At 46.0% G+C, this 16,689-nt stretch overlaps 2 protein-coding genes across 12 annotated transcripts in view; one reads left to right on the top strand and one right to left on the bottom strand.

The window, feature by feature from the left end:
* The window catches only part of LOC140898045 (uncharacterized), a 129,315-nt gene that overhangs the window by 112,007 nt on the left and 619 nt on the right, over positions 1-16,689 (bottom strand). The gene's annotated exons all lie outside the window — the stretch shown is intronic.
* Positions 2,361-14,968, top strand: LOC140898059 (uncharacterized). Of its 11 annotated transcripts, none has more exons than XM_073311512.1 (6): positions 2,361-2,577; positions 6,823-6,918; positions 11,321-11,525; positions 12,025-12,151; positions 12,758-12,871; positions 13,192-14,968. In XM_073311512.1, the coding sequence occupies exons 3-6, from the start codon at positions 11,502-11,504 to the stop codon at positions 14,241-14,243; spliced, it is 1,317 nt and encodes a 438-aa protein (XP_073167613.1). In that variant the 5' UTR covers positions 2,361-2,577; positions 6,823-6,918; positions 11,321-11,501; the 3' UTR covers positions 14,244-14,968. The 11 variants fall into 11 exon arrangements, with proteins under 11 accessions (XP_073167613.1, XP_073167612.1, XP_073167611.1 ...); XM_073311511.1 differs by having other exon boundaries at positions 6,629-6,918; XM_073311510.1 differs by having other exon boundaries at positions 5,345-6,918.

Here is a 16,689-nt window from a genome sequence, read left to right as displayed (position 1 = left end):
TCATTAACCTGTGTTAATCTATGGCCCACCAAGGAATAGAAAATACTCTCTTTTAAGGTAAAAATAGATTGGAATACAGCCGAAGGTGCGAGAGGACGTAGAAAATTTGGTTAAAAACTGCATAAGATGTGCAGCAGATGGGAACAGACCACCAAATTTGGGACCCTTGTGGCACCAAAGAATTGTAGGGCCGTGGAGTAGAATACAGGTTGATTATATTAAAACCCAAAGAGGGAATCAGTATTTATTAGTGGTAATAGATTCCTTTTCTGGCTGGATGGAGGCAATTCCCACAGGAATCATACTTCAGAGACCACTGCCAAGAAGTTGTGGAAAGTACTGTTTAGTAGATATGGGACTCCAGAAGTAATTGGTTCAGATGATGGAGCACATTTTATAGGAAAAGTAATTAAAAAATATTAAAAGCTTTAGGAGTAAAGCAACAACTACATATCTCCTACCATCCTCAATCGTCAGGGACAGTAGAAAGGATGGATCAGATTATCAAGCAAGCCCTACGCCAAGTGGTGCAAGAAACTGGCAAAGGTTGGGACAATAAATTATCAAGGGTAATTGGCAGCCATCCGGAGCAGTGATCGATTGGATACTGGCTACCCGCCTTATCAAATTCTCTTTGGAAGGTCTATGAGATTGTGGAACCCTTTATTATGAGGAGGAGGGAGAGTCTCTGTTGTCCTGGGCCTTCATCTGCAACTCCAAGGAGACAGTCCTGGGCAGGCCACCATGATCCAAGCGGTGCCATTTCCTCCAATTCTTAGACATTTTTAAAGCAGTCCCACTGGTGTTATTTCCTTTTTTGCCGATTCTTCATTTTTTCCCAAGGACATAACAAAATTGCTTTTTGATAAACAGTTCTTTTTGACCAATTCACCTTTCAGTTCTCGCTTCGGTTGCCAAAATGCAAATCATGCACTCATGTCGAAACACACTCCAGCCAACACAGCAAAAGCCACTCATGGGGCTGGAAGTATTTTGTCGGCAAAATTGCCGAAAAGTGCTGCATTGACACAGCCTTGTCACTAAAAGTCGGTGTGGTGTAGACAAGCCCAGTGTAAATCAGGGCAGAAAAAAAGGATTGGTGCCTAAAGAGAATTCCTTTTCTTATTCCACTGTGCATCCCAAGCACCGCTGTGCTTTTCAGGCTTGGAGGGAAATGTTCCATTCTCGAGAGAATGAAAGGCCATTTGGGAAGTGATGGCCCAGAACCCTGGCAGACAAGGGCCTGGATGAGGGCTGGACTCAGCCATTGGTATCAGCTGTTTCTTTTTAGTTATTCACAGGGATTTTGGATCCTGGCTGACCTGCCAGCCATCTCGTAAAACGCTTCCCTATGGCCTTTTGACACACACAGAGGTATCTCACTGCCAAGTCCCTCTCCTAGGAGGGAAGGGGGAAGGCTGCAGGGCAACCTCCCACCTCCATGCAGCCAGGGGCCAATGCTTGCCACTGCCATTCTGGAGCCTCCACATGTATGTATTGACAAATAAAATTGGCAGAATTTTAAAATACTGTGCACAGAATTTTTAATTTTTTTGGTGCTGAAAGCCCTCGGGAATATGGCATGCTGGACAGTTGTGGGGGGCTGTGAGGGGGTGCTGGGCAGTGCGGGGAGTCTGTAGGTGGGAGGCCACTGGGCATAGGGATCGGGGGTGGAGATCTCTGGGTGAGGGGCCACTGGGCATGGGGGTTGCTGGGCATAAGGGGGTGGGGGGACCTGGGCAGGGCAGCGGTGTGGCAGGCACATGGGCAGTGCAGGGCTGGGGTTGGGGGCACAGTGGGAAGGGAAGTGCAGGGGTTAGGGTGAAGGTGACACTGTGGAGAGGTTGGGGTGAAGATGGCAAAATGTAGGGGTTAGGGTGCAGGGGGGGGTCAAGGGTGAGTGGCAAAGGGGGTTCAGGAGGGGGAGCCCACAGGAGCCAAGGGAAAAGGCCCTTAGGCCGGCCCTGCACCCTGGTGGATATGAGAGTGGGTTTCTGCTGTCACCCTTCCCCTCTGGCATCATTTTCCTTCCCCCCTTACTCCTGCTCTTTCTCCTTTTGCTTCTCTTTCCCGCAAGTCTGGCTCAGCCCGCCCAGACAGCTCCAACTTTTGCACCAGTGCAGGTCGGGTGACCAGATGTCCCAATTGTATAGGGACAGTCCCGCTATTTGGGGCTTTCTCTTATATAGGTGCCTATTACCCCCTCCCCTGTCCTGATTTTTCACACTGGCTGTCTGGTCACCCTAGTGCTGGTAACATGAGACCAGAGATGCTGCAGGGAGCCAGGTTTATCGCTAGGACCCAGGAGCGGCTGGGGGGCGGCTCTGGGGGGAGCGATCGCGGGGCTCAGGCCCGGCCCAGGAAGTGACTCGCAGCCGCTGCGGGGACTCTGGCTCCCGGCGAGATCCCCGAGCCCCGGCGGCTGGTGCTGGGAGCCCGGAGCCCGGGCTGCAGCCGGGAGAGGGGAACCTCCAGCCGGGCCCTGCCCGCTGCTCCCCGGGAGCCTCTCCCAGGGCAGAGCCCCCAGCCCCCTTCCCGGCCCGGCCCCTGCCCCGGGGGGCCCCGCTCGGAGGGAAGGTAAGAGAGACCCGCCCCCCCCGGCACCCCCGGGCTGCAGGGGGCGGGTTTGGCCCCGGGCTGCTCCCCGCGGAGCCGGCTGCGATTCCCTGCCCCGGGCCCGGGAAAGCTGCCGCCAGCCCCCGGCGTGTGCGGGGCGGGGGGAGCCCGGTCGGGCCCTGCTGGGAAAGTGACGTGTGGGGGGGGGGACTGAGGGGGAAGAACCGGGGTACAGGCCACGCCGGGTAGACCGGAGGGGGAAACCCAGGAAAGGGGCTGCAGAGGGGATAAAAGGGATAAAAGCCCAGGTGGGCTGAGCCAGCTGCAGTGGTTGCAAAAACGTGGGGCATTGGGGCTTTTCCTCCCCCCTTTCCTAGGATTTTAGCACCCATTTCCCAGGGCCGTGTCCTTAGTCCCAGTGCATCGTAGTGCGGGGACAGGGGCGCTCTCCCCCAGGCCATAAGATGTTACTGAGCTGTTAGAGGACACATGATCCAGTGAAACATTTACAGACCCCCCCCTGCCCCCCGCACAGATCTCACAGTCACACCTGCTTCCAGTGTTTAAAGAATCCACGTCTCAGTTCCTGTGTCTGTGTCAAGCCGCCCAGCACTTCATCCATGTGTCCTCGCCCCTGTCCCTGTCCCTCTGAGTTGGACTCCCCTTGGAATCCAGTCTGGGCAGTTTCACTCCTTTACATTAGTTCCTTCTGAAAATATTCTTTGTATTACTCTGAGCTCTTCATCCTACACTTCATTAGCATTGGGCGGAGGGACATCATTCTGCCATGGAATTCCTATTTTAATGGCAAATAATCTTGGGAAATATTAATAGTTGTGATCACATCTCACTGTGATACTGTAACAGTTCCTGTTTCTATTGCAATGTTGTAAATTGAGTTCTGTGCTGACTGATTCCATGGGCTGGTCTGAAAACTCCTTCAATTTCCTTTTGCTTTTGCCAATTCTTACTTTGTCTCTCTATCCAGCACCCTAGTACTTTATCCCATGTCCCATTTATGTACAGAATTTGGTTCCCAAATATTCACTAATGGCCAGAAGTTTCAAGGTTAAAGGCACCTAGATACTTTGTAATATTCCACTAGTGGCCGAAATCCTTTTAAAAATCTGTCCCTAAGGGCCTTAGAGTGTCTCCTATACAGGGCTTCTCAAAAGGAACTTTCTGTGGTATTTTTTTTTATTAAGCATAGATATGAAACCCCAAGACAGAATGACAACCCCAAGAATTCAAACCCCATGGGTTATGAACCGAACAGTCTAGAATTGAAAGAAAGAGGTTTTTCTTTTATTACCTTTTTGTGTCTGAGCCTTTGGGGTGTACTAGCTACATAGGTTTACTGCTACCCCTTCCAAAGGGTCCATACCTCTAGAATGGCTGTACAATCCTGTAACATTTGATGCCATTTTACACTTCCAGGAACATGTGATTCCCCTCCCCCACTTGCAATTGAAAATTGATTTTAAAACCTTATTTCTGTAAGTAACCCTCCATCCTGCACTCTTGGAAGTACCCACTTGACTTTTCTCTGACTTCATTTATTGCATCATCGATGTGGATTTTTCTACCACATTGTTTGTACTTCTAATGGCCTATTTAAGTTCCCAGCCCTTTATGGATACATTTCAGGGATGTTCTTCCTTCTGGCACATGTACCGATTTGTATGGCCAAAGTCAAATAATTTTTTAAAGGAATTGCTCTGTTTCTCCTTTGCATTGGTCAGCCCGGGGGACACCGTGCTGACCTCACCCTTTCCTTTATGTTTTCGCAGTGGACTAGCTAATGTGGGTTAATTGCCCCATGGTAAATACGCCCATTTTCTTATAGATGCAGACTCTACAACTGATTCCGATGGTAAATGACCCATTATTGTTCATGGCCTGAAAACTCTGATCCTGATTGGGTGACTACTACTCATGTTCCTTTGCCAAGCGCGGCCTCTGAATGTCTGTGCCTGTTTGTGGAGGCATCATGGAAAAGAAATGAAAACATTTAAAACTAAAGAATTAGCACTCTGCCGCCACCACCACCAATTTCCCACATTCCCTTTCCTTTATTTCCTCACAGCTTGTCTGCATGGTCTGATGCTAACAGTGTAAAGTTAATGCAAATAAATCCCAGGGCTTCAAACCCCTGTGTGGACGCTCTCATTCAGAAGTAAGCTGGCCTTAATTTCGACAGTGGCAGTCAGGGCAACCACAGACAAGTGCAGGAGACCTTCCTCCCAACACTGTAAATAGTCAGGCCTTAGATGTGGATTTTTCTACCACATTGTTTATACTTCTAATGGCCTACGTTTTACCATTTTTGTTGTGATTCATTTCAGGGATGTTCTTCGTTTTGACACGTGTACTGGTTTGTACGGCCAAAGTCGAAGAATTTTTAAAATGAATTGTTCTATGTGTCCTTTGCCTTGGTCAGGCCGGAGGACACAGTGTGCTGGCCTCACCCTTTCCTTTGTTTTCACAGAGGGCTAGCTAATGCAGGGGAGGTACCCCATGGGAATAACACCCATTTTCTTATAGACACAGACTGTGCTGCTGACTCCGATGTTAAATGACCCGTTATTGTTCATGGGCTGAAAACTCTGATACTGAGTGTGTGTCTCCTAATTCTGCTCCTGTGCCAGGTGCTGCCTCTGAATGTCTGCGTCCATTTGTGGGGGTGTCACGGAAAACAAATTAAATCTTTTAAAAGTAAAAGAATTAGCAGAGTCTCCCCCAGCCCCCCTAACCAATTTCTCTTATTCCCTTCCCTTTACTTCTTCAGGGCTTGTCTGCGTGGTCTGATGTTAAAGGTGTGAAGTTAATCCACATGAATTCCAGAGCTTTAAATCCCTATGTGGACGCTCTCATTCAGAAGTCACGTGGCCTTAATTTTGACTTTGGCAGTCAGGACAGCCACAGACCAGTGCCGGAGACCTTCCCCCCCAACACTATAAATGATCAGGTCTTTGATCACTTTTTGAATATTGTTCAAGTATTGTATAGTCCAAGTGTAACCCACATGCGATTTTGCAAGTCCAAAGAGAAGCAGTGGGGCGATGATCTCATCTTCCCTGAATGTTCCCTTGTGTAGAAACGCCATTAGGATATTTCCCAGGTATCAGCTTTGGTCTGACAGAATTTCAGTGAGGTGGAAATGTAAGGTGATCTCGCTCCTCTTCTCTCTCCTGCAAAGGACAGGACACCCTTCATGAGCAGGAGGGTGAAGGTCAGATAGTGTCATGGCAGATCCTGCTGTGAGCATGGAGAGTGTTGGCCTGGCTGCTCGGTGATCCCCTTTGTAAGGAACGTAGCCCAAATGGCGGCACTCTTGTTCCATGGGAGTAAACTATAAAGACTCCTTTGATCTCTTGCCCTGGTGAGAGTGTGCCCTGAGGGAGACACACTGCACCAGAGTCCTCCCTGGCTTCATTCAGAGCCGTTCCAGAGCATGGAGACTGTGAATGTCCTGAACACCTATCTCCCTCCAAGCTCTGATTGCCTCAGCTCTCAAGTGAGTAAAGAAGGAGTGGCCGTGACAGGTGCCATGTGCCCAATGAAAACATCCGATGCAGCTTTGGAAACAAATACAGAGCATGTCTAGTAACTGCCCCACCCTACTTCTGGATGCTTTGGAGCAAGATCAGCCCTGTGCTGAGACACAGCATGACAATGTGTGAAGTGAGCTCAGTATATTTTTGTTACACCTGCCAGACTGTGCCTCACACCTTTGTGAGCATCACACTCACAGACACCGACATGACCATCCTCACAGGGGCGGCCCATCCATATAGGCGAACTAGGCGGTCGCCTAGGGTGCCAAGTTAAATGGGGCACCAAACTTGAGGGAAAAAATAAAATAAAAAAAAATTAAAAAACCCCGAAAAAGATGAAAAAAATACAAATAAAATAACAAAGATGTCATTATTTCAATTACTGTTCGTGTACGGAGGGAATATGAATTATAATTCATTTCTCTACATTTCTGAGAATTTATTAATGTCAAATATTTTATTTACTGCAAAAATAATTAATATTTCAGCAATTTTTTTTCCAATTTGCGATATAGGGTCAAGATGACCCACTCCACAATTTTGATAAGCAATAACTCAGCCACAATGAAACACTTCTGCCAGCCGCAAGAGCTGCAATGCTAGTGACAGCTAACTGGAATATACATCAAGGTTGCATACCCAGAAATTCATGTAGAGCGGAGATATTGAGAGTTGATACATGTCAAACGGTCATTTTAACACATCACAGGTAGATGGTTAAGAATTGAGCGAATACTGTGGAAAATTGTGTTTCTTGGTGCCAAAGAATAAAGAATAACGTCTTTCAGCATTATAAATCCAAAATGTGAGTATCTTTAAGCGTTGTTAAACCTTAGCGTTATTATCGAGCTGTATAATTATGAACTTTTCTTTGTTATAACTGGTTCACATCTAATAAATAAGGTCCATAAAAGAAAAGTAACAGTGTTAATGCTTAATAAACTATGAAAGTCATGACGTCACCCTCCAAGCGGGTAACCGTGAGGAAGGGGATTACTTTCCAAACAACGAGTGTTGGGTTATAACGTCAAAAAAGGTCATTTGTTTCCATGTACATGTAAATGCTGTAACTAACTGTTTTAATAGGTAAGTGAGTGTATGTTACTAATCACTGAACCTTTAAGCAGTGAAAAGACGTGTTGGGATGGCTGCAATGTGGTTTAAATCGCTAACCATGTGGTGGGTGTGTCAGCCATCCTTAACACTATCATGCTTGCAGTCGGGAGCACAGTACATAACAATATTCAAATGTCCCATGGCAGAAAGAGGAAAAAGAAAACTCTCAGGGGCTGAGTATTGGAAATGAAAGGCTGAGATGAAAAAGGACCAAGCAAAACAGTAGGGATCCTTCCAGAAATATCTTCTCTTTAATCCAAATAAAGATGGAAGCAGTTCACAGCATCGAGGTAAAGGACTTTTACTTGGAGAGGAGGTTAGTTCACATCCGCATGAAAGCAGTTTGGAACATAAAGATGACGGAAACTTACTTCTAGATGAAGGCAGCTCACAGCATCAGACTGATATGGAAGTGGAGAAAATTTATTCACCTTCAGAGAGACATGCAGAAATTGAAATAAATGAAGTAGAAGGAAGAAAGGATGAGGAAATTACAAACAATTTACAGTATGGGGAGCCAGTTTCATTGCCCACATGTGATGACTGGATGCGGCAAATTCTCATGGAACATGGACCCGAACAAGTTCATGAATTTCCCTTCCGTAAGGATGGAAATAAAAGAAAATTCTCTGCTCAGCATTACAAGAGGAAACTCATTAAGGGGAAAGAAATTCATCAAAACTTGTTACAATATTCAGTGCCGAAAGACTCTGTGTTTTGCTTTTGCTGCAAGTTGTTTAGAAATCAAGCAATTGGTACACCACTTACTAAAAAAAGAAAAGGAGTACTTGTGGCACCTTAGAGACTAACAAATTTATTTAGTTTCTAAGGTGCCACAAGTACTCCTTTTTGCAAATACAGACTAACACGGCTGCTACTCTGAAACCTGTCACTTACTGAGAATGGTTCGAAGGACTGGAAAAACATATCTTCAATTCTCTCTTCACATGAAAGAAGTACAGAACATTTGCAATGTTTTCACAATTGGAAAGAACTTGAATTATGATTGAAAAAAGGAAAAACTATCAATGAAGAGAATTTATGTGTGATCAAGGAAAAAGAAGAATATTGGCAACAAATATTAGAGCGTCTCATTGCTTTAGTGAGATTTCTCAGTGGGCAAAATTTAGCATTCTGCAGCCACGGTAGAAATGAAAAATTATAACTCCAGGTAATGGAAACTTTTTAAAATGTGTTGAATACCTAGCTTTGTTTGATCCAGTCATGAAGGAGCATCTACGTAAAATAACTGATCATGAAACACAGGTTCATTACTTAGGAAAAAATATGCAGAATGAACTGATTCAAATCCTAGCAAATGCCATTAAAAAGAAAATTGTAGAAGCTGCCCATTCTGCAAAATACTTTGCAATAATACTGGACTGTACACCAGATGTGAGTCATGTTGAACAAATGACGATGATCATTTGTTTTGTGGACGTGGAAAAGTCTGCAGATGAGATAATGTTGAAGTGCTCATAAAGGAACATTTTTTGGGTTTCGTACCATTGAAGGCGACGACTGGAGCATTTATGACTGAAACGATTCTACAAGAGCGTGAAACAATGTCATTATCTGTTGAAAACTTACGTGGCCAAGGCTATGAAAATGGGAGTAATATGACGGGTAAAGACAATGATGTGCAAAGGAGAATGATGGAAATCAGTCCTAGGGCCTTTTTCGTTCCTTGCAGCATGCATTCTCTGAAATTGGTTGTCAATGTTGCTGCTAGATGCTGTTTGGAGGCAAGCAGTTTCTTGGACCTGGTGCAATGTGTTTATGTGTTTTTTCTCAGGCTCAACATGTTGTTGGTATATTCTGACTCGCCATGTGAATTCTCTAACTGTGAAACCACTTAGTCAGACAAGATGGGAGAGTCGCATTGATGTTTTGAAGACTCTTCGCTATGAATTTGGAAACATTTATGATGCCCTAATTGAAATTTGTGATGATACTACCTTTACTGGATCATCTGGCAATACGGCACATTCAGATGCAGATTCTCTTGCAAATGGCCTTTCCAAGTTCAAATTTGTGACTTCACTTATTTTGTTGTATAATATCCTTTCGAGATTAACCTCAGTGGTAAGCAGCTTCAGGAAAAGAACCTGAACATACACTCTGCTATCAAAAACTGCAGAAAACTAAAAATATTCTGGAGGAATTCAGAAATGATGAAGGGTTCAAAAGAACACTGGTAAATTCTCTCAAGCTGGCTGAAGAAATAGACTTTCTGACAGAATTTGAACCAGAGCCAGTTCGCATTTGGCAAAAGAAACAGCAGTTTTTGTCCGAAGGATGAGACACACCCATTCAGAACCCAAAACAAAGGTTCAAAGTGAATTTCTACTTCACAGTCCTTGATACTGTTATTCACTCGGTTGACGAAATATTTCAACAGATGCAGCAGCTAGAGTCAGTATTTGGCTTTCTGTATGATATCCACAGCTTGCAAAAGAAAACAGCAAAACAGATAAGAGAATTTTGTATAAAACTGGAGTCAGCATTGACTCATGAAAATTCAAAAGACATTGATGCTACAGATTTGTGTAGTGAGCTTCAGGATTTTTCAAGAGGACTTAGGAAACATTCTACTCCTGAAGAAGTACTGAACTTTGTTTATGAAAATAAACTCTGACAGTTTTCCAAACATCTTTATAGCTCTACGCATTCTTTTAATTTTGCCAGTTTCCGTAGCTAGTGGGGAATGTAGCTTCTCAAAGTTAAAATTGATAAAAAAAATCTGCATTAAATATGGTGCAAGAGAGACTTGCTGGACTTTCAACAATGTCTATAGAGCATGAAATAGCTGGAAAATTGTTTCTAAGGGTATGTCTATGGGTAGTGATCGCTCTATCGGGGGTCGATTTATTGCGTCTAGTCTAGTCGCGATAAATCAATCCCCGATCGCTCTGCCGTCGACTCCGGTGCTCCACCGCCACGAGAGGTGGAAGCGGAGTCGACGGGGGAGCGACAGCAGTTGCCATGAAGATGCCGCGGTAAGTCAATCGAGGTATTCACGTAGCTGAAGTTGCGTACCTTACATCGAGTCCCCACTCCCCCTCCAGTTTAGACCAAGGCTAAAAGAACTAGTGTCTGAATTTTCAAAACTTAAAGCAAGAAAAGTCATGTTTTAAGAGCACAGAGTGTTTCTTATTCAGAGTGTTTTGTAAATACAGGTTAAAGTTCATTGAAGAGTTTTCTTACTTCTTTCTATATTGGATGTGGTGGTAATGGCAGTTAAAGCAGGATTGCGTAATGGATGATTTTGGAGTTGTAATAATAAAAATTATAATTAACATTTTTAATACATTTTTATTTGAAATCAGAATGAAATATCTAGCTGTCATGTACAAATCTATTCTGAAAATTTCGTGTCTCTGTTTTATCTGATCTCAGAAACATTAGTTGGACAGAAGGACAAACCGAATAATTAAGCTTTTGTTTAAAAGAAAACGCTTAAAAAATGTTAAAAGGAAAAAAGGGGCAAAATGTTTCCCAGTTTACCAAAAACCTCAGCCTAGATCTGCCGTGGGCGTTTGGTGGTGGGGGCGCCGATTGCATGGTTCGCCCAGGGCACCAGTTGCTGGCAGCTAGTCTAGGGCCGCCCCTACATCCTCATGTACAACAGGGGTAACAGACAATGCTGTCTGTCTAAGTTACATTTCCCTGGCAGAGCCTAGTTACAAGGGAAATATCCACGGGCAACCCCCTCCCTTCCCGCATACACACTGCTCCCAGCTTCCATTGGATTTTTTTAAAAAGAGACAAACTCATGATCTTTGGGGCTCTGATTCCTGAGTGTTCAGGGCTGCCCTTGGTCTTGGTCTGATTTCCAGGCAGGTTTTAGACCTCAGCCACACCGGAGTCAGACCGGAGTCACTGCTGACTCTGGCAGGGGGTGAGTGCAGATGGGCCAATGGGATCAGCCTCCACCTGCCTGTCCCTGGAGGCTGCCAGGGGAGTCCAGGGCAGCTCATTCTTCAGGTGTTGCCACCATAGGGCTCTGGCTATTGCTAAGGGAGAGGGGTTTACACTGCAATGGGGGACAATCCCTCAAAATGGCCCCTTTGATTATGCTCTTTTTCTAGCATTTGGCTTAGAGATGCTGTTACTGGGAAGGTCTAAAGAGCCTGGGGGTAATCAGGGTGTGACATGGACTGAAGCCCCTTCTGTAACCTCCCCCATCGCCCCTCTCGCCCAGACAGACTGAGGAATCACATCCACGTTTTGCTCCAGATCGTCCCATCTTCCAGGAGACAGGGAAGGGAAATGGCTGTGATGGAGCCAGCTCAGGTAGGGGATTTTCAGGGAGTTGTTGGGCAGGGGGAGGGAGAGGCAGGGAGAAGACAGGGTGTGAGAAACCTGCTGATTTTCTGAGTAGGACCATTGGTGATGGGGAGGGAGGGACATTCGCCCATTGTGAAAACAGGACACAACCCCCCTGCACAGGGCTGGAGCCTGAACCCACTAGCCAGAGGCTGCTGGGAAATAAAAAGGCAAGCTCTTAGGATTCCTGTCCCCTTCCCTGCTCAGAGCTCTGCTTCCCGTCTCAGCCTGTGACTGGCAGGCGTGTGGGAAATTAGAAGACCCTGCCCTGCTCCGTATGCTGGGGGGACAGGGAGCTCTCACCTACTCCCCACCCCCTGAAGCCTCCTGGCTGCTCTGAGCAGGGTGGGGGTGGGATTCTTCTACTCTGGCCCTCCCAGAGCTTCACTTTTTTTTTCCTTTCCTGTGAATAGCAGGATTGTGGCTGGGGCAGCAGGTGTTGATTGGGGGTCTCTTGTTGTTCCAGATGCCGGTGACCTTCGAGGAGGTGGCTGTGTATTTCACCCAGGGGCAGGGGGCTCTGCTGGACCCCACTCAGAGAGCCCTTTACAAGGATGTCATGCAGGAGAACTACAAGACTGTGACCTCGCTGGGTAAGGGATTCCCGTCCCCTTGGTTATTAGAAGCCATTGAGTTTGTATGTATGAATCTCGTCAGGTTCTTCCCTCGTCAGTTAGATCAAAGGGGAATGTTTTGCATAACGAACAGTTGCCCTGTGCGAGAGACTTGCATCTCCATGCCCTCTCCAGTGAGACATGCTGTCAGAACTTAATGGACATGCTAGCTCATCCCCACCCCTCCATCTTTCAAAGGGGCAGAATTCATTCATTGTCCTTTCTGTATTGATCCCATTCACACACACAATCCTTGTTTACCTCCCTTCTTGGGAATAGCTCCAGCTATTGGGAAGGCTTAGAAGTAGGCAGGAGTTTAACACCAGAGCTGCATGTGTGTCAGCAAGACCCCTAGACTGCGCAGATCCTGGGAACACCTAGTGAGAGTGTAAAAATTCCCCTCACCTCCGCAGACATCTGCCTCTCCCAAGGGGGCTCAGCGACCATGTTTCTGTCCTCTTGGGTTCCATGTTCCCCAGAAGAGCACAGGGACAGGTTCCGCTCACAGAATGTCCTTCATGACAGACGCGCTCTCAATCCTCCATGCACCCTGATCTGGTCTGATTTTCCTTCCCCCCCGCATAGGATTCTCCCTTCCCAAACCTGAGCTCATCTCCCGCCTGGAACGAGGGGAAGAGCCGTGGGTCCCGGATCTCCAGGCCTGCGAGGAAAGAGAGAGCCTGAGAGGGGCCCGCACAGGTGAGGACTGACACTGAAATCATCTGGGGAATGAAGAAAAAGTTGAGAATCGTAAAAATGTGGTGTGAGTAAGCACCCTCAGTTCTTCCTCATCTCGCCCAGGGCAGCACTGTAGTCAGCAGATATTGCTTTCCACCTGTCCTGTTAGCTGCAGGAGTTTCTTTCCTGTCTCTCCTTCCCTGTGAGTGTTTGTGTGGGATGTGGAGGCAAAATCCAATTGCTCAGTATTCGCAACTGTAGTGTGTCGCGTTTTCCCTCGGTGCTATTCTTCTTTCTCCCCAGGACAATGACTGCTGTCTGAATTGTCTCTTTCCTGGCAGGTGATGAGCGAGTGAGTGAAAACAAGGAGGAGAATGATCATGAGGAAGTTCCCGGGGAAGTGGAACCACAGGGGACCTCTGTGCAAAGAGCTGAAGGGAATTTTTCCCAATACTGGCAACAGGGAGAAGCCTGGGGAAATTGGCACAGGTCAGAGAGGCTGCAGGGAAACCACCCAAGGAAGAAAGTGGATGAATTTATTAAATGTGGGGGAGGACACAAGGATCCCATAACCCAGCAGACAATTTCCAAGGAAGACAAACGCTATGAATGCCTCAGTTATGGGGAAGGATTCATTCTGAGATCACATCAGACAATCCATATTGGAGAGAAACCACTTCAATGCTTGGACTGTGGGGAAAGCTTCAATAATCGCTCAGCCCTGAATAACCATGGGAGAAGCCACAGAAGAGAGAAACCCTCTCAATGCCTCGAGTGCGGGAAATGTTTCATTTGGAAGTCAGAACTAATTAGACATCAGCTAAGCCACACAGGAGAGAGACCCCATAAGTGCTTAGACTGTGGGAAAAGTTTCAACTGGAAATCAGTCCTTGTTAATCATCAGGCAATCCACACAGGAGAGAGACCCCATAAGTGCTTGGATTGTGGGAAAAGTTTCAGTCGGAGGTCAGTCCTTGTTAATCATCAGAGAATCCACACAGGGGAGAGACTCCACAAGTGCGTGGACTGTGGGATAAGTTTCACATGGAGGTCAGATCTTATTAATCATGAGAGAATCCACACAGGAGAGAGACCCCACAAGTGTTTAGACTGTGGAAAAAGTTTCACACGGAGGTCAATCCTTGTTAAACATCAGGCAACCCACACAGGAGAGAAACCCCATAAGTGTTTAGACTGTGGGAAAAGTTTCACACGCATGTCAGACCTTGTTAGACATCAGTCAATCCACATAGGAGAGAGATCCCACAAGTGCTTGGACCATGGGGAAATTTCACACAGAGATCACACCTCATTAAACATGAGAGAATCCACACAGGATCTAAACTTCTCTGACACAGGGACAGAAGGTGTTAAGGAAATTGCATGTAATTGACCTAGAGTCAACCTTTAGAGACATGTTAGAAACGTGTGTCCTCATTAGATAAACTAGAGCTTCAAAGGGTAAACGTGTATTGTTAAAGACATGGAAGAAGATGGTAACTGTAATAGTTGTTGTTTAGCAATATCTTGTTAGAGGTTAACAGTGGAAATAAACAGTTCCTGTCTAGGGCTGTATTCTGTGAATTCAGAGATCAAAAGGGAATATTAACATTTAGATAAAACTTGGTTGTAATAATGTCACTGTTTGTCTCCTGAAAATTTGTCATAAACTGTCTATGAACTGCTTTATGGAGAATCACCTGATGTTAATCCATGTAATTAATTACCAGTGATCTTTAGAAAATAGAAGGTTACTTCAAAAGCCTATTGTTCAGCCAAGGACTGTGTGCTGTCGTGACGCTGCAAAGATGATCCTTTCTTCTCTGATCTGCCTAACCTGTATACGGGGGGGGGGAGTGTGAATCGGAAGACGGAGATCTCCAGACCCATCTGGACCGCCCTGACATTGAAATTGGACATTGGACTAGAACTTGATGAAATGATTCTGTAAAGGACTCTTTGCAATTCTAAAGCATCAGCTGTACAATGAAACTGAGCTAAGGACTCTATGCATGTCTCTGTGTATAATGATCTTTTCACCAGCACACTGATTTCGTGAGCTGTAGCTCACGAAATCTTATGCGCAAATAAATTGGTTAGTCTCTAAGGTGCCACAAATCCTCCTTTTCTTTCTTCTTTTAATAAATCTTAGTTGAGTCAATAAGAATTGGCGGTAAGTGTGTATTAGGGTAAGAACTGAAGTATTCCTTAACTTGGTGGATAATGTATAGGATCCTTTGGGATTGGTGGAACTTTTTAATGTGATGAATAAGATTTTCAGCAGTCCCCATCATGTTGCAGTGGGCTGTCTGGGAGGGAGCCCGAGGCGGGGTTGCTTTAAGGGAGCTGTGCTTTGGCCTCTGTGTAGCAGTACGGTATTGTAGAAGCTGCTTTGTTGCTGGCTTCGTGAATCTAAGTTCTGGAATAGCCACCAGTTTTGAGGATTGTCGGCCCCATTCTTTGCAGTTTGCCCTAACTGAGCGATCTCATTGTGGCCACCCGGGATCCAGGTCACAACTTCATAAATGCCTTGCCTGTGGGGAAAGTTTCATTCAGCCATCGTGGCTCCCAACCCCTGTGGATGGGGGGGGGGGATGCCCTGCATTTCCCCAGCCCACGGTGTCGGGGGGCGGGGGGAAATCCCCTGCTGCTCCGCAGCCACTTCGGGTGGTGGGGAAACACCCCTGCAGCTCACAAGCCACCACTGGGCACATGCCACCTGGCCTGGCTGCTCCCTCTTTACTCACCTGAGAGGCAATCAGAGCTTGGACAGGAGACAGGTGTTTAGGACAGTCACCGTCTCCATGCTCTGGAATGGCTCTGAATGAAGCCAGGCAGGACTCTGGTGCAGTGTGTATCCCTCAGGGCACATTCTCACCAGGGCAAGAGATCAGAGGAGTCTTTATAGTTCACTCCCATGGGACAAGAGTGTGGCCACTTGGTCTATGTTCCTGATAAAGGGGATCACCAAGTAGCCAGGCCAATGCTCTTTGTGCGCACAGCAGGATCTACCATGACACTATCCAGCCTTCGCCCTCCTGCTCATGAAGGATGTCCTGTCCTTTGCAGGAGAGAGAAGAGGAGCACATGGGTTACACCTGGACTATAGAATACTTTAAAAATGTTCAAGAAGTGATCAAAGATCTGATGATTTATAGTGCTGGGGGGGAAGGTCTCCTGCACTGGTCTGTGGCTGTTCTGACTGCCAATGTCAAAATTAAGGCTACCTTACTTCTGAATGAGATCATCCACACAGGGGTTTAAAGCTCTGGAATTCATGTGGATTAACTTAACACCTTTAAGATCAGACCACAAAGACAAGCCCTGTAGAAGTAAAGGAAAGGGAATAAGAGAAATTGGTTAGGGGGGCTGGGGGAGGCCACTAGTTGCATATTAAAAAATATCTAGGTGCCTTGAACCTTGAAATTTCTGGCCAATAGTGAATATTTGGGAACCAAGTTCTATACACAAATGGGACATGAGAAAAAACACTAGGTGCTGGACAGAGAGAGAAAATAACAATTGGCGAAAGCAAAGGAAATTGAAGGAGTTTTCAGACCAGCCCATGAAATTAGTCAGCACGGAACTCAAATTACAACATTGCAACAGAAACAGGAACTGGTACAGTGTCACCCTGAGATGTGATCAGAACTATTAATATTTCCCATGATTATTTGCCATTAAAAATAGGAATTCCAGGGCACAGTGACATCCCTCCCCCAACGCTAATGACGTTTAGGATTTAGAGCTTGGAATAATAAAAACGAGTATTTTCATAAGGAACGAGTCAAGGAGTGAAACTGCCCAGACTGGATTCCAAGGGGAGTCAAGCTCAGAGG

Source organism: Lepidochelys kempii, chromosome 14 (genome assembly GCF_965140265.1).
Source record: "Lepidochelys kempii isolate rLepKem1 chromosome 14, rLepKem1.hap2, whole genome shotgun sequence".
NCBI classification, from domain to species: Eukaryota; Metazoa; Chordata; order Testudines; family Cheloniidae; genus Lepidochelys; species Lepidochelys kempii.
Note: the sequence above shows the minus strand (reverse complement) of the source record. Positions and strands in the feature narration are given on the sequence as shown.